The sequence below is a fragment of the Globicephala melas genome, chromosome 5 (assembly GCF_963455315.2).
Source record: "Globicephala melas chromosome 5, mGloMel1.2, whole genome shotgun sequence".
In the NCBI taxonomy this organism is placed as follows: domain Eukaryota; kingdom Metazoa; phylum Chordata; class Mammalia; order Artiodactyla; family Delphinidae; genus Globicephala; species Globicephala melas.
This window is the reverse complement of record NC_083318.1, coordinates 136,678,940-136,705,414: the sequence shown is the minus strand read 5'-3', so window position 1 is coordinate 136,705,414 and position 26,475 is coordinate 136,678,940. Positions and strand designations below refer to the sequence as shown.

At 49.2% G+C, this 26,475-nt stretch overlaps 1 protein-coding gene across 3 annotated transcripts in view; it reads left to right on the top strand.

Moving 5' to 3' along the window:
- FNIP2 (folliculin interacting protein 2) overlaps positions 1 to 26,475 on the top strand; it is a 124,572-nt gene that overhangs the window by 73,897 nt on the left and 24,200 nt on the right. For all 3 annotated transcript variants that reach the window (XM_030865737.2, XM_030865731.2, XM_030865733.2), the window contains 6 exons: positions 6,447 to 6,576; positions 17,943 to 18,144; positions 18,442 to 18,530; positions 20,686 to 20,832; positions 20,951 to 21,120; positions 24,910 to 26,017. In XM_030865737.2, the coding sequence (XP_030721597.1) occupies positions 6,447 to 6,576; positions 17,943 to 18,144; positions 18,442 to 18,530; positions 20,686 to 20,832; positions 20,951 to 21,120; positions 24,910 to 26,017 (1,846 nt within the window). The remainder of the gene's footprint in view (positions 1 to 6,446; positions 6,577 to 17,942; positions 18,145 to 18,441; positions 18,531 to 20,685; positions 20,833 to 20,950; positions 21,121 to 24,909; positions 26,018 to 26,475) is intronic.

Sequence of the window (26,475 nt, the reverse complement as noted above, 5' to 3'; positions counted from 1 at the left end):
GAAATAGAACAGTTCTCTTAGATATATTTCTAAGTGAAAAAGAAAAGTTGATCAGCAGTGAGTTGCAGTAAACGGTCATTTATGTTTCAAGAGCAAAAGGGCATATACAAGATCTCTCTCCACATATAAAGATAGAAAAGCGTGTTCATCGAACGTGTCTGGAAGGGGTCCCCCCGGGACAGGGTTGGAGGGAGTGCATTCTCATTCTTTTCTGGACACTGTGAATGTGTCCCCTGTGCATATACGAATCAGAAAGATAAACTCATTCTCAAGAGATTATTTGAGTGGCTGCTCTTAGGAATGTTCAGGTAAGGTCTCGGGAGAGAGGAGGGATGGGTTTCAGCCGTGCTGGAAGGTGGTCCTGGAGGGGCTCGGGGACTAATGGGACACAGGGCATGGCGGGGGGACAAAGGGCGACTCTCCAGTTTCTAACAGGACGACGAGTGGGGCATGCGGGCATGCCCCATACCGGGGGAGGAGGCGCCTGGGGAGATGGCTGTTGAGCCAGTATGTCAGTCACAAGTGCCCGCAAGTGCCCCAGCCATGAGCAGTCAGCTGTAGTTCAGAAAGAGGACATGGGTGGGGCAGAAGCTGCAATCTGGCGGTCGTGGCGAAGGGGAGAGGAAGGTCCAGGCAGCTGGGGCTGGGACCCGCCTCCCAGCCTGGTCAGCCATCACCTCCATCCAGCTGCTGACTCCCTTCCCCAGCAGCACACTCAGATCACGGGCAGGAAGGTAATGTCTTCATTCTCTGTGCCCTGGAAAGTAGTAAAACCATCAGTGTGAGGAGAACGTCTAGCTCGTATGTTCAGACACGTTTATTAAGTGCTTTACGGTCAGCCTTCAGGACAAGAGCACGTGTCGTCATGGTGTTCAGACAGGACCCGAGTTTTGGCCACTCTGCCGTTTGGGTGTGAAGACAGGTGGCACACACGCACACATGCGCACACACATGCACACACGCACACACATGCACACACACAGGGAGTGGGGGCAAAGGGAGATTCATGACCCACAGCGTGAGGCCGCCTGTGAGAGACGGGACAGAGAGGGCCCTGGGATGTGGTGCTCAGGGCGGGCCAGCATGGGGGTCTCCGTCCCCCTGGTTCTGGAGAGGGGCACCATCACCTTCACCACCACCATGAGCACCTGCACCACCACCATCACCACCATCATCACCACCACCATCACCTTCACCACCACCACCATCATCACCACCATCATCACCTTCATCACCACCTCCACCACCATCGCCATCATCGCCACCACCATCACCTTCATCACCACCATCACCACCACCACCATCATCACCACCACCATCACCATCATCACCACCACCATCACCACCACCATCACCATCATCACCACCACCATCACCACCACCATCACCTCCACCACCACCGCCATCATCGCCACCACCACCACCACCTCCACCACCACCGCCATCATCGCCACCACCATCACCTTCATCACCACCATCATCACCACCACCACCATCACCACCACCACCGTCACCAACATCATCACCACCACCACCTTCATCATCACCACCACCATCACCATCCCCACCATCCCCACCTTCACCATCACCATCGCCTCCACCACCACCACCATCACCACCACCATCACCATCATTACCTCCACCATCACCTCCACCACCACCGCCATCATCGCCACCACCATCACCCTCATCACCACCACCATCACCTTCATCACCACCACCATCACCAACATCATCACCACCAGCATCACCTCCATCACGATGACCACCTCCACCACCATCACCAACATCATCACCACCATCACCATAACCGCCTCCACCACCACCATCATCACCACCACCATCACCTTCACCATTACCACCAAACAGAAGAAAGATTTTCTTTTAATGGGGGGTGGGGGGGAGAGAAAATCCAAATGCTCTGCATACAGCTTTGACCATAGGAAACTTTTTAATAAATTCAGGCTTTGAACTCTCTCTAGAAATTTGTATTCTAATGCTTTGTTTCCGCCATGCTTGCCGATCAAGACAGGCATCACTGTCCTTCACATAATCATTTTCTCATTCTTCATACGGCAACATTTCTTAAGCGTCTTATGTGCCAGACATTTTTGTCAGATGTGGGGATAGATCAGTGATCAACTAGACATGGAATTGTATTCAATAAAGGGGACACAGCGAAAGACTATAAAAGGTAGGCAGGCACTCATCACCACCAGGGTGCTCAAGGAAGGCCTCTCCCGGAAGCTGAAATTTCAGCTGACTTGAGTGCCCCTGGTAGCTGGCTTGGTGAAGCCAGAGCAAAGAGCATCTCAGGCCTGCGGGCCGCTGGGGCAGAGCCCGGGGGTGGGAGCAGGCTTTGCAGGTTTGTGTGTGGGGCGCAGAAAGACCGTTGTGCACCAGGAACAGAGGAAGGCTGGATGTCGTGAGGGGAGTGTGCCGGATGAGCTTGGGCAGGAATAGGGGCCTGGCCACATTAGCCTGTTTTCATTTTGGTGGCAGTGTTTCCAGATACACAAACAAGCCAACCTCAGAATTCTTCCCGTTGAAGGAATTATAGCAGCTTCTGAGCGCTTGACTTTCGCACTTCCTTTTCCAGTGTCAGGCTTGCTCCTTGGGGATTTTTGTTTGTTTCTCCTCCCCTAGAAGCTCCCCGAGGGCAGAGACCCACCTGTCGTGCCACGCTGACTGCTCCATCCCCAGCAGCGTGAATCCCGCCTGGCATATAGGAGATGCTCAGTGGATATTTGAGTGAGGCGGGGGGATATGTCCCCCATGTGTACCAGGAGGAGTACACATGGATTGTTTTAAAGACTTACGGAGACGATCTAGTTATTTTCCTAGGGAACATCTGGGATGTGCTTTCCATGGATCCCTCTTGCTGGCGTTTTACTCTTAGCTGAAACGTCCCGTTTTCACAAGGCTGTTCTCTGACTGCTGATGAGAGAGTAAACCTTTGCTCTAGTTGCTTAAAGAAAATCACAGGAACTTATCACCGTCTGAAATCATCTTGTTTACTTATTCCACAAGTGTGAGCTTCTTAAGGGCAGAGACTGTCTCTATGCTGTAACTTTCTGCCCCAGGCCTAGGTGGTACCAGGCTCTTAGTAGGTGCTCAGAAAGTGTGTATTGAGGGAATGGGTTTGATTTAAGAGTTTCAGGGCACTATTTGTTCAAATCCAAATCCTGTAGTCAGATCATCAGTACGGTGTTTCTAGTAAACTCTCCAAACAGCAAACGTATTTCCAGAGAGAGTTAAACATTTATCTTGAACTTGAATGACATGGGCCAGGAAGAGCCAGCAATCAGCACTTTTAAGCCTTTAGACTTATTCTTTTTTCTCACTGCTAATTTCTGCGGGAATAAATAGATGCTCGCTGAAGAGCCCCCTCAGTCAGGAGGGTGGGGATGAAAGCTCAAATTATTTTCTTATTAATGTACAAAACTCCAAAAGTCTTTGCAGTCTGTATGCATTAACATTTGTTCTAATTGTAAAATTATTCTAAAAAGAAAAGTGATACTAAAAACATTAAGGAGTGTCAGACGTAGCACTTTCAAAGCTGAAACTGAGCCGAGGTGTAATTTAACTGAAAGCCGCACATTTTACAACTGTGGCACCAGCTGGAGAATTTCTCTACCTGGCTCACGAAGCTGGGACCCACCCCACGTAACTCTCATGCAGAAGCGCTTCGGTGTCCTGAGGTACCAGTCCCCTTAGCAAAGGTAGGGAAACAGCTGGGCACGCTTGACGCAGCCCTGGAGACGGGGACGTACACCAGGGCCCCAGCACCACTCCACGCTGCACTGCCTTGAAGACCACGGCCCAGGCCGGTCACGCGCACTAAGTGGTGATTGAATCCACCCTTTTCTCGTGAAAATGGCAATAGGTTACAAGCCAAGATTAGGTCTCTTCTGGCATTTGAGAGTTGTAGCTGTATTGTTTCCTAGAATATCTGATTGACGACATATACCACAGTACTTTTACATAGAAACCTTACTACATGATATTAAAATATTTTTGAGGAAATGTTGGAGAGCACTAAGCCAGTCCTTTAGATTATATTTCGTAAAAATTATTATTCCGCATTTTATAGTAGGGATAAAGGGAACATCCTCCTTGGGTTTTTATTATTTTAATTTTTTGCCTTTTTCATGTCTCTGTTACAAGTTCTTGGTTCTTTTCATAATTAATCAGAATTAATGACCTCTCAGTACTCTGAAACGTCTTACCTAGTCCACCTTTTCCAAGAATTATCAGAGAGAGTGAGTAGCTAGCATTTACTGTATGGGGTGCTGGGGTAAGTGCTTTACACGTAGTTTTACACGTATTGATTTGTTTAATCCTCACAGGAACCATATGAAATAGGTCGGTGGTTTTCAAAGTGTTCTTTTGTCTGCAACCCATGCTAATGCATTTCATCATCATGATCCAGTAACAAACATCTTTATATATAACAAACAAAAGTGTCACCAATTAATGTTAACGCTGCAACCTACTCTATTTTCTTTTCTGCTCCTTTTTTAAAATACCAGTTTTGATCCGCTAAAGACTTCGTAGCCCACTAGCAGGTTGCAGGTCTCACAAAAAGTACTGCGGTGTGGTCCTTTTTTGCCCCCCATTTCACGGATGAGAAAGCTGACAGGTTAAGTGGACTGCCCAAGTGTCCCAGCCGGTGAGTGGCGGAGCTGGGATTTGAACAAGAGCATGGGTCTTACTTGGTTTACTAAACTGAATCATGCAGCAATACGACTTCCAGAAGGAAGTGGTCCTCAGGGTCATCGCCATCTTGCTTCTGTGATCAGGGGAAAAAAAAAGTACTTATAATACAAGTGCTGTAACTCACCTCTGTCTTCCACCTGCCAAGAAGGAGCTGTTATACCCAGCATAAGATCGGGAGAGAGATGGGACCCTGATGATTTGGGACTAGGGGGTGAGGATCTTCTGGTCTTATAAGGGATTTTGAAAACTTGGGGGTGAGGCAGACATGTCTAATTAGGATTTTTTTTTTTATTAAGTAGTACTGTGTGACTTTGAGGAAAAACTCTCTTCTATCTCCCTTCAAAATTCTCAGTAAAATTACCTATTCGCTGATACTTGAAACCAGGATTTGATTTTGGAGGTTGAAGTCCAGCCTCAAGGCTGACACCAAGCCAGCCTCACCTGGTAACACTTCAGCGCAGAAACGCCGTACGCTCAGCCAGCATTTATTAATTGTCCGTTGTGTCTCAGGCGCTGTCCTGGGTACAGGGAATCTGGACACATGTCCTGGGCATGTTGACTGGATCAGAAGAAAAGCATCTTGTGGATGCTCACAGCACCTCTGCGGTGGACAGAAGGAAGCCTGAGTTGTTAGCATCTCACCTTGTGGCCGGGGGTTCCCTGGTCTCACGGCTCTTCAGCTCTGTGTGGGATCCCTGTGCGCTGAACAGCGCCTGGCACGTTGTAGACACTTGACTCGCAGCCAGGCAAGTCGGATTTCAGAACTCACGTCAGGGACTCAGCTTCTTTCCATCTGCCTGTAAGAGTGTGAATAAAAGTGCGACCGTTCACGTGGAGAAGCTGCCTTCCGAGGGGTGTCCATGAGCATGGTATACTGCACTTCCTGAAGTCGGCCCGGGGCCCTGTGATCCGCCCGTGCAAACATCAGCCAGCCGACTGGCACATTCCACTCCCTTCTGCCCCCGACTGAGTAACATTTCAGTGTCCTGATTCCTTGACCCTGGGGGGTAAAGGGGAAAACATCTGTTTCGTCCCTCTGTTCTTCCAAACCCACAGAGCTCCTCCAAGCAGCCGGGGTTTGAAAGAAGCCCTTTGCCTGCCCTGACGGGGACCGGTGGGGCTGTGCGTCGGCCACACCTAGGGACGCACTGTGACGGCGGCCGCAGAGCGGCTGAGGGCAGCCGAGTCATCCAAGCAGAAAGCACGTCTAGGAGCAGATGTGCCTCCTGCAGAGCCGAGGGAGTCGTGAGGGGCCGGAAGTGCCGTGTATCTGGAGGTGGCGGCGGGAGAGGGTGCTTTGCGGGGCAAGTACCCTTCTGCCTGGATTCCACCTCGAGACACAGGGGGACCAAGCAGTCAAGGGGGGACACGCGCGCGAGCCGGCTCCGTGTGCGGCACCGGCTCCCGGGCAGCAGTAGCAGTACTTCCGTGGACTCTTCGTGGTATCCGAAATCTGCAGGCTGCCCTCTGACTGGATGAGTAATGTTTGTTTACATTTGGAATGTGGGGCTGGTGCCTGGTCACCGATGCCCTTGGGGTGTCTGCGACCCCTGTTCGTTTTAAAGGGTGTTTTCTTGGCTGTACCACAGCCTGAGAGGGCTCCCCCTGCTGGCTGTGGCCGGTAGAACCTGTACGGTTAGGTCCCAGGGCTTGTATAGATATTTTTCACGTAGGTGCACGTGGGCTCCTGGAGCCCAGCTCTCAACTTCCCAATCTTCTTCCCGTAGCCTCCCTGAGCAGCCTTCTGATCACACCGTTCCCGTCTCCAAGCTCCTCTACGTCCTCCTCCAGCAGTTACCAGCGCCGCTGGCTTCGGAGCCAGACCACGAGCTTGGAAAACGGCATCATTCCCAGGAGGTGAGCTGGGTTCCCCTGGCTGTGCAGGGCACTGGGGCGGGCGGCCCAGCGATGCTGGCGGACACTGCACTCACTTGCTGTCGGCACAAACGGGCCGGAGCTTTCCACTCGGCTTCAGCTCAGCCTGGAAGTTCACAGGTGAGAGGTTCCGGGAAAGACACTGGGACTACCTGGGTAGATTTGACATTGATTGAAAGTGAGTGGGTGCTCTCTTTGCACTGGGTCCCTTCCAGGTGTAGCCTTTGTAAGTTAGAAGGCTGGAATGGCTTACGGTGACTCACACCAGTGTGGTCTTTGAAAATATATGAACTCAAGGATGGTTAATTTTTGGTGAAACAGATTCTTAAACAGTCAACAGTCTGATTATGAATAGAGACAGCATCGAGATATTCTCTGCCTTCATTTCAGTTGGTTTTCAGATCTAAAGTTTAGTTATGTTGCAAAACTCACGTTTTTGGCTTATGATGATGTTACATCAGTACCTTCCCACCTCTTCTTCCTACAACCCAAAAACTTAAAAGGGAATTTAGAAATGAAGGAATTAATTACCTATGAAAAACCCACATGGCAGTTGGTTACCTTAGTAAGTGAATAGAGGTCGGCATGTGTCGGCTCTGAGAAGGGGTAGAGAGCTGGCTGCAGGCCTGTACTTCAGGAGCTCACAGAGACGATGCTCACGCAAACAGTGGTGTGAAGAAGGTAAGTGCTAAACGCTCAGAGGGGCATGGGGGTGTGCGGCTCGGGGGCGGGACGCAGCCTCGCGGGAGGTCTTGGGGTTTGGGCAGCCTTCGTGAAGGGGGGCACCTGAAAGCACAGGCTGAGAAACGGGGGAGCCGAGGCGTGTGCAGGGCATCGGGCTGCTGGCCCCCTTCTCCCAAAATTAACATCACGTGTTAGTTTTGTTTGTTTGTTTGTATTTAAAGAAACATTATGTTCCAGGGCTTCAGGCATTTTCAGAATAATCTATAAAATGAATGTAAGGCTTTAACATTAAAAATATTTTACTTACAAAATATAATAGAAATAATAGTGATACGTGACTATTATCACAAAGTTATAAATTACCAAAATGTTTTGGTGTAAAAATTTTATATAATATAATCAATAGTAATACTTCAGTCACTATCTTCATTCATCATAAGGTTTTGCTGGCTCACTTTTCTGCACATTCATTTGTTCAGGTCATCAAAATGTGTACGTCAGTCGACATAATTGAAAGCAGCATTAGTCATTCCTGGCAAATGCAAGCTGATAAATAATTTTTGATAACTTTTTTATTTTGGGAAAGTTCTTTGTGCGCATTGAAGCTGTTACTGGAGCTTTATAGGTTATAACAACATTGAGATAAATTTGTAATAAACCTTTAAAATATAAACTTTGGGTTGTTTGGCCTGAGGTGATCCAGCAGTGGAGGCTACAGGCTCTTTCTTGAGGCTAATGGCGGACTCTGGGAGGGCTCACGCCAAGGAGTACTTCCCAGAACTTCTGCTGCCAGTGTCCTTGTCCCCGCAGTGAGCCACAGCCACGCCCCACCTCTGCAGGAGACCCCCCAACACTAGCCAGCCGTGGGACTGACAGGGTCTCGGTGCTCTGGCCGGGTGTCAGGCCTGAGCCTCTGAGGTGGGAGAGCCGAATTCAGGACACTGGACCACCGGAGACCTCCCGGCTCCACGTAATATCAATGGGTGAGAGCTCTCCCAGAGATCTCCATCTCAACACTAAGACACAGCTCCACTCAACAACCAGCAAGCTACAGTGCTGGACACCCTAGGCCAAACAACTAGCAAGACAGGAATACAACGCCATCCATTACCACAGAGGCTGCCTAAAATCATACTAAGTTCACAGACACCCCAAAACACACCACCGGATGTGGACCTGCCCACCAGAAACACAAGATCCAGCCTCATCCACCAGAACACAGGCACCAGTCTCCTCCACCAGGAAGCCTACACAACCCACTGAACCAAACTTACCCACTGGGGACAGACACCAAAAACTACAGAAACTATGAACCTGCAGCCTGTGAAAAGGAGACCCCAAACACAGTAAGTGAAGCAAAATGAGAAGACAGAGAAACACACAGCAGATGAAGGAGCAAAGTAAAAACCCACCAGACCAAACAAATGAAGAGTAAATAGGCAGTCCACCTGAAAAAGAATTCAGAACAATGACAGTAAAGATGATCCAAAATCTTGGAAATAGAATGGAGAAAATACAAGAAACGTTTAACAAGGACCTAGAAGAACTACAGAGCAAACAAACAGAGATGAACAACACAATAAATGAAATTAATTCTCTAGAAGGTATCAATAGCAGAATAACTGAGGCAGAAGAATGGAGAAGTGACCTCGAAGATAAAATAGTGGAAATAACTACCTCAGAGCAGAAAAAAGAATGAGAAGAATTGAGGACAGTCTCAGAGACCTCTGCGACAACATTAAACGCCCCAACATTCGAATTATAGGGGTCCCAGAAGAAGAAGAGAAAAAGAAAGGGACTGAGAAAATATTTGAAGAGATTATAGTTGAAAACTTCCCTAATATGGGAAAGGAAATAGTTAATCAAGTCCAGGAAGCACAGAGAGTCCCATACAGGATAAATCCAAGGAGAAACATGCCAAGACACATATTAATCAAACTGTCAAAAATTAAATACAAAGAAAACATATTAAAAGCAGCAAGGGAAAAGCAACAAATAACATACAAGGGAATCCCCATAAGGTTAATGGCTGATCTTTCAGCAGAAACTCTGCAAGCCAGAAGGGAGTGGCAGGACATATTTAAAGTGATGATGGAGAGAAACCTACAACCAAGATTGCTCTACCCAGCAAGGGTCTCATTCAGATTTGACGGAGAAAATAAAACCTTTACAGACAAGCAAAAGCTAAGAGAATTCGGCACCACCAAACCAGCTTTACAACAAAAGCTAAAGGAACTTCTCTAGGCAGGAAACACAAGACAAGGAAAAGACCTACAATAACAAACCAAAAACAATTAAGAAAATGGTAATAGGAACATACATATCGATAATTACCTTAAATGTAAATGGATTAAATGCTACAACCAAAACACTGAATGGATACAAAAACAAGACCTGTATACATGCTGTCTACAAGAGACGCACTTCAGACCTAGGGACACATGCAGACTGAAAGTGAGGGGATGGAAAAAGATATTCCATGCAAATGGAAATCAGTAGAAAGCTGGAGTAGCAATTCTCATATCAGACAAAATAGACTTTAAAACAGAGTATTACAAGAGACAAAGAAGGACAGTAAATAATGATCAAGGGATCAATCCAAGAAGAAGATATAACAATTGTAAATATTTGTGCACCCAACATAGGAGCACCTCAATACATACGGCAAATACTAACAGCCATAAAAGGGGAAATCGACAGTAACACAATCATAGTAGGGGACTTTATCACGCCAATTTCACCAATGGACAGATCATCCAAAATGAAAATGAATAAGGAAACACAAGCTTTAAATGATACATTGAACAAGATGGGGACTTAATTGATGTTTATAGGACATTCCATCCAAAACCAACAGAATACACTTTCTTCTCAAGTGCTCATGGAACACTCTCCAGGATAGATCACATCTTGGGTCACAAATCAAGCCTCAGTAAATTTAAGAAAATTGAAATCATATCAAGCATCTTTTCCAACCACAACGCTATGAGATTAGAAATCAATTACAGGGAAAAAAACGTAAAAATACACGAACACGTGGAGGCTAAACAATACGTTACTAAATAACCAAGAGATCACTGAAGAAATCAAAGAGGAAATCAGAAAATACCTAGAGACAAATGACAATGAAAACACGACAATCCAAAACCTATGGGATGCAGCAAAAGCAGTTCTAAGAAGGAAGTTTATAGCAATACAATCCTACCTCAATAAACAAGAAAAATCTCAAACAATCTAACATTACACCTAAAGCAATTAGAGAAAGAAGAACAAAAACCCCAAAGTTACCAGAAGGAAAGATGACATAAAGATCAGAGCAGAAATAAATGAAAAAGAAATGAAGGAAACAATAGCAAAGATCAATAAAACTAAAAGCTGGCTCTTTGAGAAGATAAACAAAATTGATAAACCATTAGCCAGACTCATCAAGAAAAAAAGGGAGAAGAGTCAAATCAACAGAACTAGAAATGAAATTAGAAATGAAAAAGAAGTAACAACTGACACTGCAGAAATACAAAGGATCATGAGAGATTAATTACTACAAGTAACTATATGCAAATAAAATGGACAACCTGGAAGAAATGGACAAATTCTTAGAAAAGTACAACTTTCCAGGACTGTACCAGGAAGAAATAAAAAATATAAACAGATCAGTCACAAGCACTGAAATTGAAACTGTGATTAAAAATCTTCCAATGGACAAAAGCCCAGGACCAGATGGCTTCACAGGCAAATTCTATCAAACATTTAGAGAAGAGCTAACACCTATCCTTCTCAAACTCTTCCAAAATATAGCAGAGGGAGGAGCACTCCCAAACTCATTCTACGAGGCCACCATCACCCTGATACCAACACCAGACAAAGATGTCACAAAGAAAGAAAACTACAGGCCAATATCACTGATGAACATAGATGCAAAAATCCTCAACAAAATACTAGCAAACAGAATCCAACAGCACATTAAAAGGATCATACACCACGGTCAAGTGGTGTTTATCCCAGGAATGCAAGGATCCTTCAATATATGCAAGTCAGTCAATGTGATAAACCATATTAACAGATGGAAGGAGAAAAAACATATGATCATCTCAGTAGATGCAGAGAAAGCTCTCGACAGAATTCAACACCGATTTATGATAAAAACCCTCCAGAAAGTAGGCACAGAGGGAACTTTCCTCAACATAATAAAGGCCATCTGTGACAAACCCACAGCCAACGTCGTCCTCAATGGTGAAAAACTGAAACCATTTCCACTAAGATCAGGAACAAGACAAGGTTGCCCACTCTCACCACTATTATTCAACATAGTTTTGGAAGTTTTAACCACAGCAATCAGAGAAGAAAAAGAAATAAAAGGAATCCAAATCAGAAAACAAGAAGTAAGACTGTCACTGTTTGCAGATGATGTGATACTATACATAGAGAATCCTAAAGATGCTACCAGAAAACTACTAGAGCTAATCAATGAATTTGGTAAAGTAGCAGGATACAAAATTAATGCACAGAAATCTGTTGCATTCCTATACACTAATGATGAAAAATCTGAAAGAGAAATTAAGGAAACACTCCCATTTACCATTGCAACAAAGAGAATAAAATACCTAGGAATAAACCTACCTAAGGAGACAAAAGACCTGTATGCAGAAAACTATAAGACACTGATGAAAGAAATTAAAGATGATACAAATAGATGGAGAGATATACCATGCTCTTGGATTGGAAGAATCAACATTGTGAAAATGACTCTACTACCCAAAGCAATCTACAGATTTGATGCAATCCCTGTCAAACTACCACTGGCATTTTTCACAGAACTAGAGCAAAAAAATTCACAATATGTATGGAAAGACATAAGATCCCAAAGAGCCAAAGCAATCTTGAGGAAGAAAAATGGAGCTGTAGCAATCAGGCTCCCTGACTTCAGACTATACTACAAAGCTACAGTAATCAAGGCAGTATGGTACTGGCACAAAAACAGAAATATAGATCAATGGAACAGGATAGAAAGCCCAGAGATAAACCCGAGCACATATGGTCAGTCACGTTATCTTTGATAAAGGGGGCTAGAATATACAATGAAAAAAGACAGCCTCTTCAATAAGTGGTGCTGGGAAAACTAGACAGCTACACGTAAAAGAATGAAATTAGAACACTCCCTAGCACCATACACAGAAATAAACTCAATATGGATTAAAGACCTAAATGTAAGGCCAGACACTATAAAACTCTTAGAGGAAAACATAAGCAGAACGCTATATGACATAAATCACAGCAAGATCCTTTTTGACCCACCTGCTAGAGAAATGGAAATAAAAACAAAAATAAACAAATGGGACCTAAGGAAACTTAAAAGCTTTTGCACAGCAAAGAAAACCATAAACAAGACCAAAAGACAACCCTCAGAATGGGAGAAAATATTTGCAAATGAAGCAACTGACAAAGGATTAATCTCCAAAATTTACAAGCAGCTCATGCAGCTCAATAACAAAAAACAAACAACCTAATCCAACAATGGGCAGAAGACCTAAACGGACATTTCTCCCAAGAAGATATACAGACTGCCAACAAACACTTGAAAGAATGCTCAACATCACTAATCATCAGAGAGATGTGAATCAAAACTACAATGAGGTATCACCTCACACCAGTCAGAGTGGCCATCATCAAAAAATCTGCAAACAATAAATGCTGGAGAGGGTGTGGAGAAAAGAGAGCCCTCTTGCACTGTTGGTGGGAATGTAAATTGATACAGCCACTATGGAGGACAGTATGGAGGTTCCTCAGAAAACTAAAAATAGAACTACCATATGACCCAGGAATCCCACTACTGGGCATATACCCGGAGAAAACCATAATTCAAAAAGAATCATGTACCACAATATTCACTGCAGCACGGTTTACAATAGCCAGGTCATGGAAGCAACCTAAGTGTCCATCAACAGATGAATGGGTAAAGAAGGTGTTGGCACATATATACAATGGAATATTACTCAGCCATAAAAAGGAACAAAGTTGAGTTGTTTGTAGTGAGGTGGATGGACCTAAGTCTGTCATACAGAGTGAAGTAAGTCAGAAAGAGAAAAACATATACCGTATGCTAACACATACATGTGGAATCTTAAAAAAAAAAAAGTTCTGAAGAACCTAGGGGCAGGACAGGAATAAAGATGCAGATGTAGAGAATGGACTTGGGGACACAGTGAGGGATAAGAGTAAGCTGGGACGAAGTGAGAGAGTGGCATGGACATATATACACTACCAAATGTAAAATAGATAGCTAGTGGGAAGCAGCTGCATAGCACAGGGAGATCAGCTCGGTGATTTGTGACCACCTAGAGGGGTGGGATAGGGAGGGAGATGCAAGAGGGAGGGGATCTGGGGATATATGTACACATACAGCTGATTCACTTTGTTATACAGCAGGATTGTAAAGCAATTAGACTGAAATAAAGATGTTAAAGAAAAAGAAAGAAAAAAACAAATTTCAGTACATCTGGATCAGACGATTCTTACGGAACATTTTGCTAAAGATTCAGTTCTCCACACACATCCATTTTGTGTAAGTCTGAGTTGAATTTTAAATGTATCTTTATGCACGGTTATTTTAATGTTTCCTCTGCCATTTCCTGTGACTTACAGAGGTCTTACAAGAAACTGGAAGCGTCTTCATGGGCTGCATATAATTCAGAATGCCTGTTTACGCACTGTGTCACTACATCGTCAATTATACGGAAATTTAATTTTAAAAGGGGCTTCATTACTAATAATTTCTTCTTCTGAAGCTTCATATGAAAGTTGTGGGTATTTTCTATCCAATGCAGCAATCTCTACATTCAATTTCTGTTTCTGTGCCTGTGAATATTTGCTTTGCAATGTTGCTGCAGTTTTCAAAACGAGATATTAACAAACTCTTTAAAGAATTCTAATAACTCCCTGATGTACTTTATCGTGTTGTGAACCGTAGGCTCTTCCTTTGTGATAGTTTACTGCCCTGGGGCTCAGGACGAAGAGCTAAGTGTTGTGCAGACTCCACAGGGGTGGGCTCTGATGATGGACAGACAGGCTGCCTCCCCCTCGGTCCGTGCCTTGCCTCCGCCCTTACCCCCTCCCATGGCCGTGCCGTCTGCCGCCGCCGCCTATCTGGGCCCAGGTCCCAGCCTTGGGGCCTTGTGGCACCGCCTTGGTTCTGGACTCGGGGGTGTGTGCCTGACCCCAGGCCAGCGACCCAGCTTCCGACCCCGCGCCGTGTGCTCGGCTGCCTGGCGTCTGCCCTGCCCACGCCCATGCGTCATCACCCCATCAGACTTCACTTCCAGAGCACAAGTTAAAGGTGACACGGTTAAGAATCAAGGTAGCACCCGGAGAACGTCACCGCGAGCCTGGGCCCTCCTGAGAGCAGCCCCGCAAGGCGGGGCGGGGCGGGGGGGCGCAGGCTGTGCGCAGATGGTCCTGGACTCGCCCTTGCCTGACGCCCAGGACGGAAGAGCCGCGGGCGCTCAGCTTCGGTCACTGTGCTCGCGAAGACCCTTCGATTACCGGGGTCGCCGCCCGTCTCTCCCTTGTGGCAGGTGTGTGGGCGGGGATTAGTTTCTGACGCGGGACCGGAGAACACTGGGTACCAGGGATGCGATCGCCTCCGGCTCTGAGAGGAAGTCACCGCACTCAGGGACCTGGTTCCTGAGAGAGTGCAGGGCGGCCAGGGAGGATCTTCACAGTCTTACGGTTGGTTGCTCGCTGACCCCCGTGCCACGTGGGGAGCTTCGGCGACCGGCGGGTGGGGGGAGTCGGCGGGGGGCAGTTTACCCGCTGGCGCAGAGGTGCTGTCCGTGGAGGAGAGAAGCTGCGGATTCCCGCCTTAGTGCGGCTGGTGAAACCCTAAAGAAGCAGGTATGACGTCCCAGAAAGGCTTTGGCCCGGAATTGTAAAATGAGTAACCAGAAAGAGTCGCTGATGAGATGTTCCTTGACCTGCAGAAATGGCGGTTTCATATGTACCAACATAACCCATAGATTCCGCCTCCATTCAGAGCTGACATAACCAGTCAGACTGAGCAGTCCTGAGGCCCATTACAAGTCACTGAGATGTATTTAAATAGTCAGTTTGGGATCTTGAAGTATTTACAAGGTATGTAAACGCTCATTCATGTGTCAACAAAATTCTACTTGAAAAAATCCAGTGTGTAGCGTGGTCTTCCCTTGACTTGAAGGCCTGTCAGCTGGTGTGACCGCTCCCAGCCCGTCCCCCCAGTGGATGGGTCAGACGTGGCACCAGAGCCCCTGGTCACTCCCAGTGTCCGAGCAGCGAGCCAGGGCTAGCAGACAGAACCCCTGGGCTGTGACTCCGGCGTGGTCACTGAAAAGCTTTCTGTTTTGAAGCAGGTTGGTTAGTCACTCTGCCCCAGTTTTCACATTTGCAGAATGGTCCGTGTATCCTGCCTGTTGCCTTGAGGGTAAAGCTAGGATGAAGTAGTTGTGTGCATACTTAAATTTTTTAAGACGTTCTGAAACATGTTTTCATTGTAGATTGATCTTAAAAGTATATTTACAAATTCCGCATGACCTGATTTATCCCGGTTTGCGTGGTTGATCCAGGATGACAGATTGAATGCAGCTCAGTTGCTTTAGAATTCAGCAGAGAGACATAGGGAAGCGGGTAAGAGGCACGCACGCTATTAAAGCTGCGGGTGTTTCTCAGAAATTCGGCAGACGGCACCGTCCGCCGTGCTAGGTGCAGTTGGCTACTGTTTCTAGGGTGGAGCTGAAGCCGACACACATCTGCAGAGGGCTCAGTGGTCACTGCAGTCTGATTATTAAGGACCACAGTGGCCAAAGATGAGTGGACTGATGGAGTCATTTTACTTTTGCAAAAGGGGGGAAATAGGAGATAACGAAGAAGAAAGGGTTGAAAGAAAGAATGGGTGTCGCATAAGCTCAGAATTTCCTCTACCGAATAGGAGTAAACTGGTGCAGAAAAGCAGAGTTATAGGACGAGCACTCTGGAGAAGAAGAGGGAGCATTGTTTGAAGTTAAGTAAAATGGTAAGAGCGCCTCGAGAATTTCTTTCTGACGAGCAGATGATTAGGATCTAGGGATTTCTCAGAGAAAGCAATGCTGGTTTATTTTAACGGGCAGCATTTACAAGAGCATCTGGAAACCATGTCCTTCCCGCGCCATGTCTGTCGGCGAGGACTTTTACTGATTTACCAGCCACACCTAAGTCTCCGGCATCTTGCTTAAAGTGGAGCAAAACAATGACATATCGCTCTGAGGTTAGGGCAAGATGTCTTCTCCTTTCCTTTAAAAATAAGATAGCTTTCCTGACCATAAATCTTCTGATGTGTGTATGTTTTTAAGACGTGGGTATGTTGGAAATCACGGGAACATTACAGGCTGTGAGCAGGGCACTACAGAACAAGTTAAAGACCAAGAAGGGGGCTTCCCTGGTGGCGCAGTGGTTGAGAGTCCGCCTGCCGATGCAGGGGACGCGGGTTCGTGCCCCAGTCCGGGAGGATCCCACATGCCGCGGAGCGGCTGGGCCCGTGAGCCATGGCCGCTGAGTCTGCGCGTCCAGAGCCTGTGCTCTGCAACGGGAGAGGCCACAGCAGTGAGAGGCCTGCGTATCGGTTAAAAAAAGAAAAAGAAAAAAAAGACCAAGAAGGAGGATGGCTGCCTCAAGCCCCGTGAGCAGACGTGACCGTTCGGGTGTAGCTTGTAGTAAAGGAGGTGGTGCCCCAAGCTTGGTGACAGACAGGCTGAATGGTGGAGCCCGTGAGAAAGAGAAGCCTCCCTGCACGCCTGCCATGTGCCAGGCTACGCGCTTTCATTTGCAGTGTGATGTCCTTTACTTTGGTGTCTCTGTAGAAAAAAGCAAACTAATTAAAAAACTTTTTTTCACTCTTGCCGTTGGCAGCTATGTGGTCACATGCTGGTTTTTCAGACTAAAGTAGAGATATGGATTGGCCATGTTTGTGAGGCTTACCCCTTACGACAAATTGAATACATATTCAGAGTTTATTGGCTTCTTTTATCCTAGAAGCAGAGTCTCTGCAAAGAATCTTAAGTTGGTCGAGGATCTGACTGTAGCAAAAGAGAGGTGGGTCTTTCTGCTCGGGGGGTTTCCCAGAGAATATCACCAGTCGCATGGCTTAATCTCAGCATTTACGGGAGTAACTTCATCTAATGGTTTTAATAACCTTGGGAAAGTAAGCTTCAGCTACTAGTAAACGCCCAAACGTGATGCCTGGGTCACACAGAATACCACAGAGGACCATCTCTCCTCAGATGTTCTTATCCATCGGTATCTATCAGCCAAAACAAAGGGCCTGTGTTTTGAGCCAACGGATGCTTCACACCCCTTTCTAAATGCGGCCAATCTGATGTAACATAGTCCAAGGGAAAAGGGCTAAGAGCCTAACAAGGGGACTTTTGAAATTACTTTCAGTTCTCACTTAAGTTTCTTTTTGTGTTAGGCTAACACTGAGTGTCAGGCAGAGGTTTTCATTTTCGCGACGGAGTCTGATGCAGGAGGACAACCTGGCGGTAGACACACTCTCAGTTAGGACCGCGTGCCCGGATCGGCCACCAGGGTGTCGCCCTGGCTTTACGGTTCGTCCTCGGTGTGGTTCACTGATGCAGCATGACTCCCAAAACCCCTTCTCCTTCCAGGTCAGCGGATGAGACGTTCAGCTTGGCTGAAGAAACTTGCAGTTCCAACCCGGCCATAGCTCGGAGGAAGAAGATTGCCATAAGCCTCATCTTTTCCCTGTGCGAGACGGAGGAAGCCCAGAGGAACTTCCAGGACTTCTTTTTTTCTCATTTCCCCCTGTTTGAGTCTCACATGAACAGGCTGAAGAGTGCAATTGAAAAGGTACTGAGAATGCAATCCATTGTCACACGGGGCTGTAAGGGTCGAGGGCTCTCTATACCCGCTCGCTTTCCCAGGGCATGTAGATCGGCTGCAGCAGTGGTAGGACGTTCCCTAGGCACACTGAAGTCAGGTACCAGATCCTGATTCCTTTGGGAAAGGGAATTACTGCCCCCGACGACTTCGGTCATGATAGCTTGAGTGTGGGCTCTAACGTCGTCTCTTATTAATAAAGCCCAGTAGATGGTTACGAAGGGATTTCTTCTCCACATAACGTGACTTGTTTTCTTTCCACCGAAGGCCATGATCTCGTGCAGGAAGATCGCGGAGTCAAGTCTCCGTGTCCAGTTTTATGTCAGCCGTCTGATGGAAGCTCTGGGGGAGTTCAGGTAAACTGGCAAGGTTTGGCAGCCCCAGCAGGGGAAATTGGTGAGCAGCGGTAGCAGCGGCCGTGGATCTCGGGATGCGTGGAGACCACAGCTTGGGAGTGTGGGGGGTAGCAGCTCCTTCCTTTGAAGCTAAGGCCCAGTGGAGCAAAAAGTGTAAGCCACCAGCACTGAGTAATCCTCACGGCTGCCAGAGAGACGGTCCCTGACGTGACTGTTCCTAACAGAGTGAATGGAGAAAACTAATATTCATACGTCTCGTGTCATCTCCCAAAAGCCCTAAGAGTAAGCACTCCTAGCCCATTTTACAGATGTGGAAACTGGAGGTTGAGATGCTTGTGCACAGCATAAGTGGGGAGAGTGTGCACGTCAGGGAGGTTACACTCCAGTTTGCCAGGACAGCCCTGTGTACACCCGGTGTCTTCCCATGGGTGTCCTGGTCAGGACAGTAAGTTGTATGGTCACCCTAGCATGTCCTCACTGTCAGCTCCTAACTGTTGATATTTGTACCCCGGAGACGGGTTTTCTGGAGGTCTTGCCCCTCGTGTCTGGGCTGTAGCTGGGATCCGTGGTCACCATGCCAAGCGGGGCCGTTGCAGCGCTTCTTAGGGCCAGTTTCTGGGTGCGGAATGGAATCGCACTTCAGAGCCGTCACGAGCTAATTAAGAGTCCAGCCGTTCCTCTCTAGCCCAGGGATAAAAATGTTTACGATTCTTAGAGTGTTAGAACGTTTTTGTGATGCTTAAGGTAGAGGCTGGTGAACTCTAATGCTGCTTGGAGCAAAATCCCCACCCAGCCTTAGCTGAACCCTGGGTTATGTGTAAAGGACTCGAGTAGCACCTTAGTCCTTATCTGGGGATCATTCAGACCCACGTCGCACGTTTGAGAAATCGTGTGAAGCTGTGTGTTTCGATGGCAGTGTGGTGACTAGCGAGCCTTCTGTGGTTTGTGTGGGCAGCGCCGGGCGGGCTGTGGTCAGGCTCGAAGCTGGCTTGTGCTGGAGGGTCTGGACACTCATTTAGTAGAAGGTCCGGAATCTGAACGGGCAGGACCTGAGGCCTCACTGTGGATAGACGGGTCTCATCCTTACCTCAGCGACCTGCTGCTCCAGAAACAGCGACAGGATCACGTGTTAGCGTTGGAAACCTTGGTGTCAGTAAGCGAAGCCCAGGTCCACGTAGCTGTCACTTGTCACTGCTGGCTGCTCAGCAGGTGCTCTGCCTCGTGCCAGGGCAGGGTCCTGTGTGTCCCGGCTCCTTGATGCACACGGCCGGAAACTCAGGTCAGAATAGGCCTCGTGTACCCCCATCCGGGAAGCGGGGTGTCTCCTAGACGCAGAGGTGCCAGTGGAGATCCTAGGCTCGTTGGTGCGCTCCCTGGAAGGACCGCCACGAGCCACGCGGCCTGGAGCAGAGTCCCCGGCACGAGGCGCTCTCATCCGGACCTTGTCATTCAGTGCATGTGTGTCTCCCGCAAGGAATTCCTTTACACCTCCAGTTTCCTAAGCCGTAAAGTGACACGGCCAGACTCGTCACTTTCCCTAACAGCTTACAGTCCTAAGAATTTGATTCTATTAGCCCGTGTAACAATCTAGTATATAATATGGTGAAGAAGAGCTGAAGAAGAGCAATTTATTTGTGTTCTTTTTTCATCTAAAGTGAATAGGGTGCTTTGGTTCAAAGAACAAAAGCACTAACCAGAAATTGGGCGACTTGAGTTCCCTCTGGTCACATTTTCAGTCTAGCATGTTTATTCTTTCTTCCTTTATTTTTTTCCTATGAAAATTGGCATAAATTCTGACACAAGGCATCGTGCAAATAAGTCTTTTTAAGGATGCCTATTTATATCAGTGGTTAGTGTACCTTCCCTGTAAAGGGTCTGTGCCCCACGGCTGCTCAGCTTTGCTGTGGCGCAAACGCAGCGACAGATAACAGGGAGATGATTGAGCATGGCTGTGTGCCAATAAAACTTTATTTATAAAAAAAGGTCAGATTTGGCCTGTGCATCGTGTCCTAGTTTACCGACCCCTGTTTGATATTCTGCTTTGGATGCCTTAGGGGCTCCCTAGATCCAGGTGAGTGTTTTCTTCTAGATTCCTTTACACAAAGGTCATCCACCGTGACATCTGTGACAGTTCCCTGTACCTTCTCTTCTGTAGAGCGACCATCTGGAGCTTGTACTCCGTCCCGAGGATAGCCGAGCCCGTGTGGCTGGCCATGATGTCCAGCACCTTGGAGAAGACGCAGCTGTGCCAGCGCTTCCTCAAGGAATTTACGCTCCTGATAGAGCAGATCAACAAGAACCAGTAAGCGGCGGCGCTCTGGAGCCTCGAATGCCAGTTCCGAGGCTGGTGTACGTGCTGTAGGTGACATGCCTCTTCCTGCATTGACTCACCCCGTTGTGTTTTCTCCCGTTTCTCCAAGGTTTTTTGCTGCCTTGCTGACCGCAGTCTTAACCTACCACCTGGCCTGGGTGCCCACCGTCATGCCCGTTGACCACCCTCCCATCAAAGCCTTCTCCGAGAAACGCACCTCTCAGCTGGTCAACACGCTGGCCAAGACACACCCATACAATCCTCTCTGGGCGCAGCTGGGTCAGTACCGTACAGAGACCATGTGGGACAGAATAGGAAAAACGGGAGCCTCTTCAGTTGCTATCCGCCATCCGGCCCGGCGATTCCCAGTTGTCACTGGGCTGCAGGGAACTGGGGACTGGCCCACAGATTCCACCTGTAAAGCAGCCCCCGTCCTCCCCTCCCCCCACCAGAGCCTCGTTCTACTCTTTAAAGCCACGTAGGTCCGCAGCTGCTCCTCCAGTGGGGCTCCTTAACTCGGCACTGTTGACATCTGGGCCAGAAGATTCTTTGTTGGGTTGGGGGGAAGAGGACCGCCCCGTGCCTGGTCAGATGTTTAGCAGCGTCACTGGCCTCTGTTCACCAGCTGCCAGTGAAAACCCCTCTTCCAAAGTTGTGATGGTGAAAAATGTCCCCAGACAATGCTGAATGTCCCCAGCGGGACAGGAGAGCCCCTGGCTGAGGACCACTGCCCTAGAGGGTGGACCAGATAGGAAGGAAGTCGGACAGAAAAGAGAGCGACACACTCTAGGATTTGGCCGCCTTTTAAGTTTGAGCTGAGGTCGGAGCCCTTGTCTTTCTCTCCATTGCCCCCTTAGCTGCCTCCTCCGAGCTTTGTGCTCAGGCCTGGCGCGGGGACCTGACGTGCCGCGGGGCTGCTCGTGGAGTGTGCGCTTGCGAGCCCAGGGCTCGGGGATAGGAGAGGCGCGCTCCAGGGCCTGTCACTTGGCCGAGTCTGCAGTGACCCGTCAGGCCTGCACATCCGCTCTGTCCCAGGCCCCGTCCCTCTGTGGGACCCAGGGCCCGGGTGACACGCAGCTCAGCCTTGGGGAGCCTGCTGCCCGGTGGAGGAGAAGGGCCGTGTTCAGAACACCCTGATCGCTCCTTTGCTGGGGTGAGCAGAAGCCCGCGAGGGATGCAGTGCAGTGCAGAGGGTGAGGACATGCGCAGACGGCTGGACCAGGTCCCAGCCTCCTGGGCAAGTGCCCTAACCCTCTGTGCCTCCGTTTCTCCATCTGTGACATGGGTGGTGATGGCTCATGGCTGCCGTGGGAGTTCCACTGCTTGTACGTGCAGCCCCCTGTTACCGACACTGCTGTTGCAGATGTTGATACGGGGGAGGCACCAGGAGGGGGGGCATGGGGGGAGGGGGCCTTCAAGGAAGACACACTTGAGGAATCGGTATAAGGGCAGCATTTTCCAGAAAATAACAGCAGACCGGGGAAAAGCACGGCAATCTCGGGAAACAGCGTGTTGTAATAGTAGTGAAAGCTGCCACCGTGGGCCAAGCACTGTTCTGGGTGCTTTCTGCACGTATTAATTAATTAGACTCTCATTCTAACCCTGGTACTGCGTCCTCACTGTATCACAGACTGTCTTTCCCTGTGCCCGGGGTCATGAGATATGGGAGGTAATATGGTTAAAAAAAAGCCACAGACCCTAACATTTATCATCGCAGCCATTTCTAAGTGTGCAGTTCAGAGCGTTAGGTCTGTTCACGTTGTGCCCACTCTCCTTCATTCTGTAAAATTATACCCGTGCAAAACAAAGGCATCCACTCTCAAATCAGTAGCTTCATCAGTCCTGGACTCAAAAAGTTGCCTTCAAGGTCGAGGTCCATTAAGTCTGTTATCTTAGCGATGCATCGTTCTGTGGAGTTCGGCTCTGAAGTAGCAGCACTGTTTCCATACACAGCTCTCCACTTCATACAGGTTAAACTGTTGTCAGTTGTATTTTAATAGCCTTCTTTGTTTTTACTTTTTCCCATTTATGACTTAGTTATTATAATGCACAACACCAAAAGTTAAATGCATTGCTAAAAACTGTCATTCTGAGTGGACTTTCCAAAGTGTTTTTTTTGCCAGATTTTGGGTATGTAAATCTCATCTTCTTTATTAACACTGGGGCTGATTTAACAAGAGTGTCTCATGAATTCCTGATGTGGCCGTGACACCCCGCAGCCATGGGCAGATGTGATCACGGGAAGTAACAGTAACACGCTCTTAGTCAAGAAAGTTTCCTCAAACAGAAGTGCTTGTGCTGACATCAGACTACAGTTCTGAGTTGTTTTTCTGAAATCTTGCATGGTTTCTCAGTCAGTTGCAAAAGCCTCAGAGATAACATTCTACTAAGCCTTCACCTAGCCCTTTTATTTATGTATGTATGTATGTATGTATTTATTTTTGGCTGTGTTGGGTCTTCGTTTCTGTGCGAGGGCTTTCTCTAGTTGCGGCGAGCGGGGGCCACTCTAAATCGCGGTGCGCGGGCCTCTCACTATCGCGGCCTCTCTTGTTGCGGAGCACAGGCTCCAGACGTGCAGGCTCAGTAGTTGTGGCTCACGGGCCTAGTTGCTCCGCGGCATGTGGGATCCTCCCAGACCAGGGCTCGAACCTGTGTCCCCTGCACTGGCAGGCAGATTCTCAACCACTGCGCCACCAGGGAAGCCCCACCTAGTCCTTTTATAGAGAAGATTGTGTGAAATCACTTCTATCCTGCCCTTTACCTGTTCTCAGGAGGCTTACCCTGGAAACCCTCTCTAGAGGGGGCACCTCTGATGCGTGCTGTCCCTTTTCCATCAGTCTTAAACCTTAACAGTGTGATTAGTTTTATCTAACAGATGCCTCTCCTCCTCCCGCCAGATGGAGTCCGACTTCCTGAGTTCTTATTTATAGCTGCTAACCATGCATCTCCTCTCCTTTATTTAGGATCTTTTCGCATTTTAATTTATTCCAACATTCTGATTTTTCCTGCAATGCTTTCTGACTTAGGGTTGCTTATACAGATATGTAAATGAGATAAAGCCATGTAAAACACTCAGCACTGTGCTTGCACAGTCAGGAAGTGTTGGCTTTTTGTTGTAATTGTCAATAATATTATTATCAGAATATGGAAGGTGCGACTTACCAAGTGTAATCGTCAGGTTTTATTACATGCCATAATTTTAATAGGCACTGGACAGACACTTGTGATGAGGAACCTGCACGGATGGTTCGTTGACAGGTTTGCCTTTCTTCTTCCACCTTTAAGCCAAATGTTCATGCTTCATTAGCCGGCATTTAATCAGTGTGTCAGGATATAAGTTATGGGACATTTTTCTCCAGTAGAATTTTCATGTGAAGTAATAGGAAAAAAACGAGACTCATTATTCCTGAGCAGGTGATTTTCTTCTTGTTAATCAAATTGATTCTTCCTGGTGCCTGTGTGTACTGAGCGGACCATCTCATTAAGCGTTTTGAATTGATTCACTTGCACTTTCTGTTCAGAGATCCCGGAATTTCACCCCAGGGCCTATTGTCCTGGGATTCTTCAAAAAGATCTCATCATTCTGGTTTCCAAGATAAATTATTTGGTTTGGTCACATATTCAGGGCTCTGGCTGTAGCCTTACCTTGGGGAGATGGGATCAGCCAGCCCACTGAGCTGCCTGGAAAGGCCCAGCAAGCACCTCGAGGGACTGTGCACACAGCACTGCACCCTCTGTGCACTGGCACCGCGCTGCCCCCAGTATACACCAGCACTGCCCCCAGTATACACCAGCACTGCACTGTCAGTGCACTGCACCCGATACACACGGGCACTGCACCTGAGCACCCAGAACAGGGCTGATCCTGGCAGGCCTTCCAGGCCGACTTTACATTGCAGAGGAAAACTGAAAGGTGGTCCTTCTAGGAATTACCTTTGTGCCTCAGTCAGGCGTGTGAAGAAGCGATGCTGGCCTGGGAGTAAGTCATTTGCATCTCTCCTGTTCGGGCTGACGTACCCTTGACACGCTCCCCCAGATGACTTGTCTTTCTGTCCACTTTGCCTCTAGGCGACCTTTACGGGGCCATCGGCTCTCCGGTGCGACTGACCCGCACGGTGGTGCTGGGGAAGCAGAAGGACCTGGTGCAGCGCATACTGTACGTGCTGACCTACTTCCTGCGGTGCTCGGAGCTGCAGGAGAACCAGCTGACGTGCAGCGGGGCCTGGGGGCCAGACGAGCAGGCGCTGGCGGGGGGCAGCATCATCACGGCCCTGGAGAGGGGCGAGGTGGAGGAGTCCGAGTACGTGGTGGTCACGGTGAGGAGCGAGCCCGCCCTTCTGCCGCCGCACACTGACACCGGAGACCTCTGTCCCCACCTCGCCGGACGAGGAGGCCGGGGGCCGGAGCAGAGCCCCGTTCCCCGCGGCACCCGGAGACCTCGGGGCGCGTCGTGTGGGGACGAGGAGAGTACGGAGGAGGCGACCCGCGGCGGCTCCGCGAGACTCCCCAGCGGCGCAGGTGCGTGCGCGGGGCCGGCCGGCGGGGAGGGGTCGGGAGGGGAGATGCCCAAGAAGCTGCCCGACCGCTCGGCGGCCAGGCCGTGCCCTGAGGGGCGTCCCTGGGAGAAGGTCACCTTCCACATCGGGAGCTCCGTGTCTCCGGACTCGGACTTTGAAAGTCGCACCAAAGCGATGGAGGAGCGGCTGCGGGCCTGCAGGTGTGCGGAGCCAGCGCGCCGACCCCCGGCTGGGCCCGACGCGGCCCGGGAGGCCCGGGACTGGCGGGCTCCGAGGTGCTCCCGGGCCCCCGAGGCATCTGCGGGGGCCCGCGGCGTCAGGACCGGGGCCGCCAAGGAGGCTGCGGAGACGCCCGGCGCACCTGCCGCCCGGGGCGCACCTGTCGACCCCGCGCACGCGCCAGTGAAGCCGTGGGGTCGGGGCGGGGAGAACGCGGACGGGCCTGCGCCGAGCGGGTGCGCGGCCGGAGTGCCGCGCGAGGACGCCGGCTTCAGGCGGGAAGGAGGCCTCCCCAGGAACGAAAGCTCGGACAGCGCCCTCGGCGACAGTGACGACGACCCGTGTGCGCCGGCCTCGCCGGACCTGGGTCCTGGCAGTGACGGTGACAGTGAGCATGACCGGCCCGAAGGGTCGCCGGAGGTGGAGCTGCCGCTGCCCAGGTAAGGCCGGCGGCGGGCCGGGCTGGGGAGATGATGTGCGTCCAGCCGGCACCCACCGGCACCGCTGCTGTGGGCTGCTACAGGGCAGGATTATTCTCTCCAAGCATTAGTGTCCCCAGACCGGCCTGCCCTTCCTCAGCCCAGCTCTGAGCCGGGAGCTGGCGGCGGCTTTGCAGCTTTGGGGACACTGGGGGACGCTAAGGGGCGCGGGGGCAGTGGGGAGCAGGGGTGTCATCTTCCGTCGGCCCCGCGGCAGATCTGTGGCCGCGGACACCGAGCCTGGGAGGTGGTGGGTGACATCCTGCGGGTCTCTCCTGCCTGCCGGTGAGAGCAGCCTGATGCGTCAGGAAAAGCCCCTCTTCCTGAGGCTCCGTCAGTTGAGGTTTGGTGCGTGAAGCAGTAACTAGAGATGCCTGCTGGCCTTTCGCTGTCCTGCCTGCACCCTGAGCAGGTGTGCC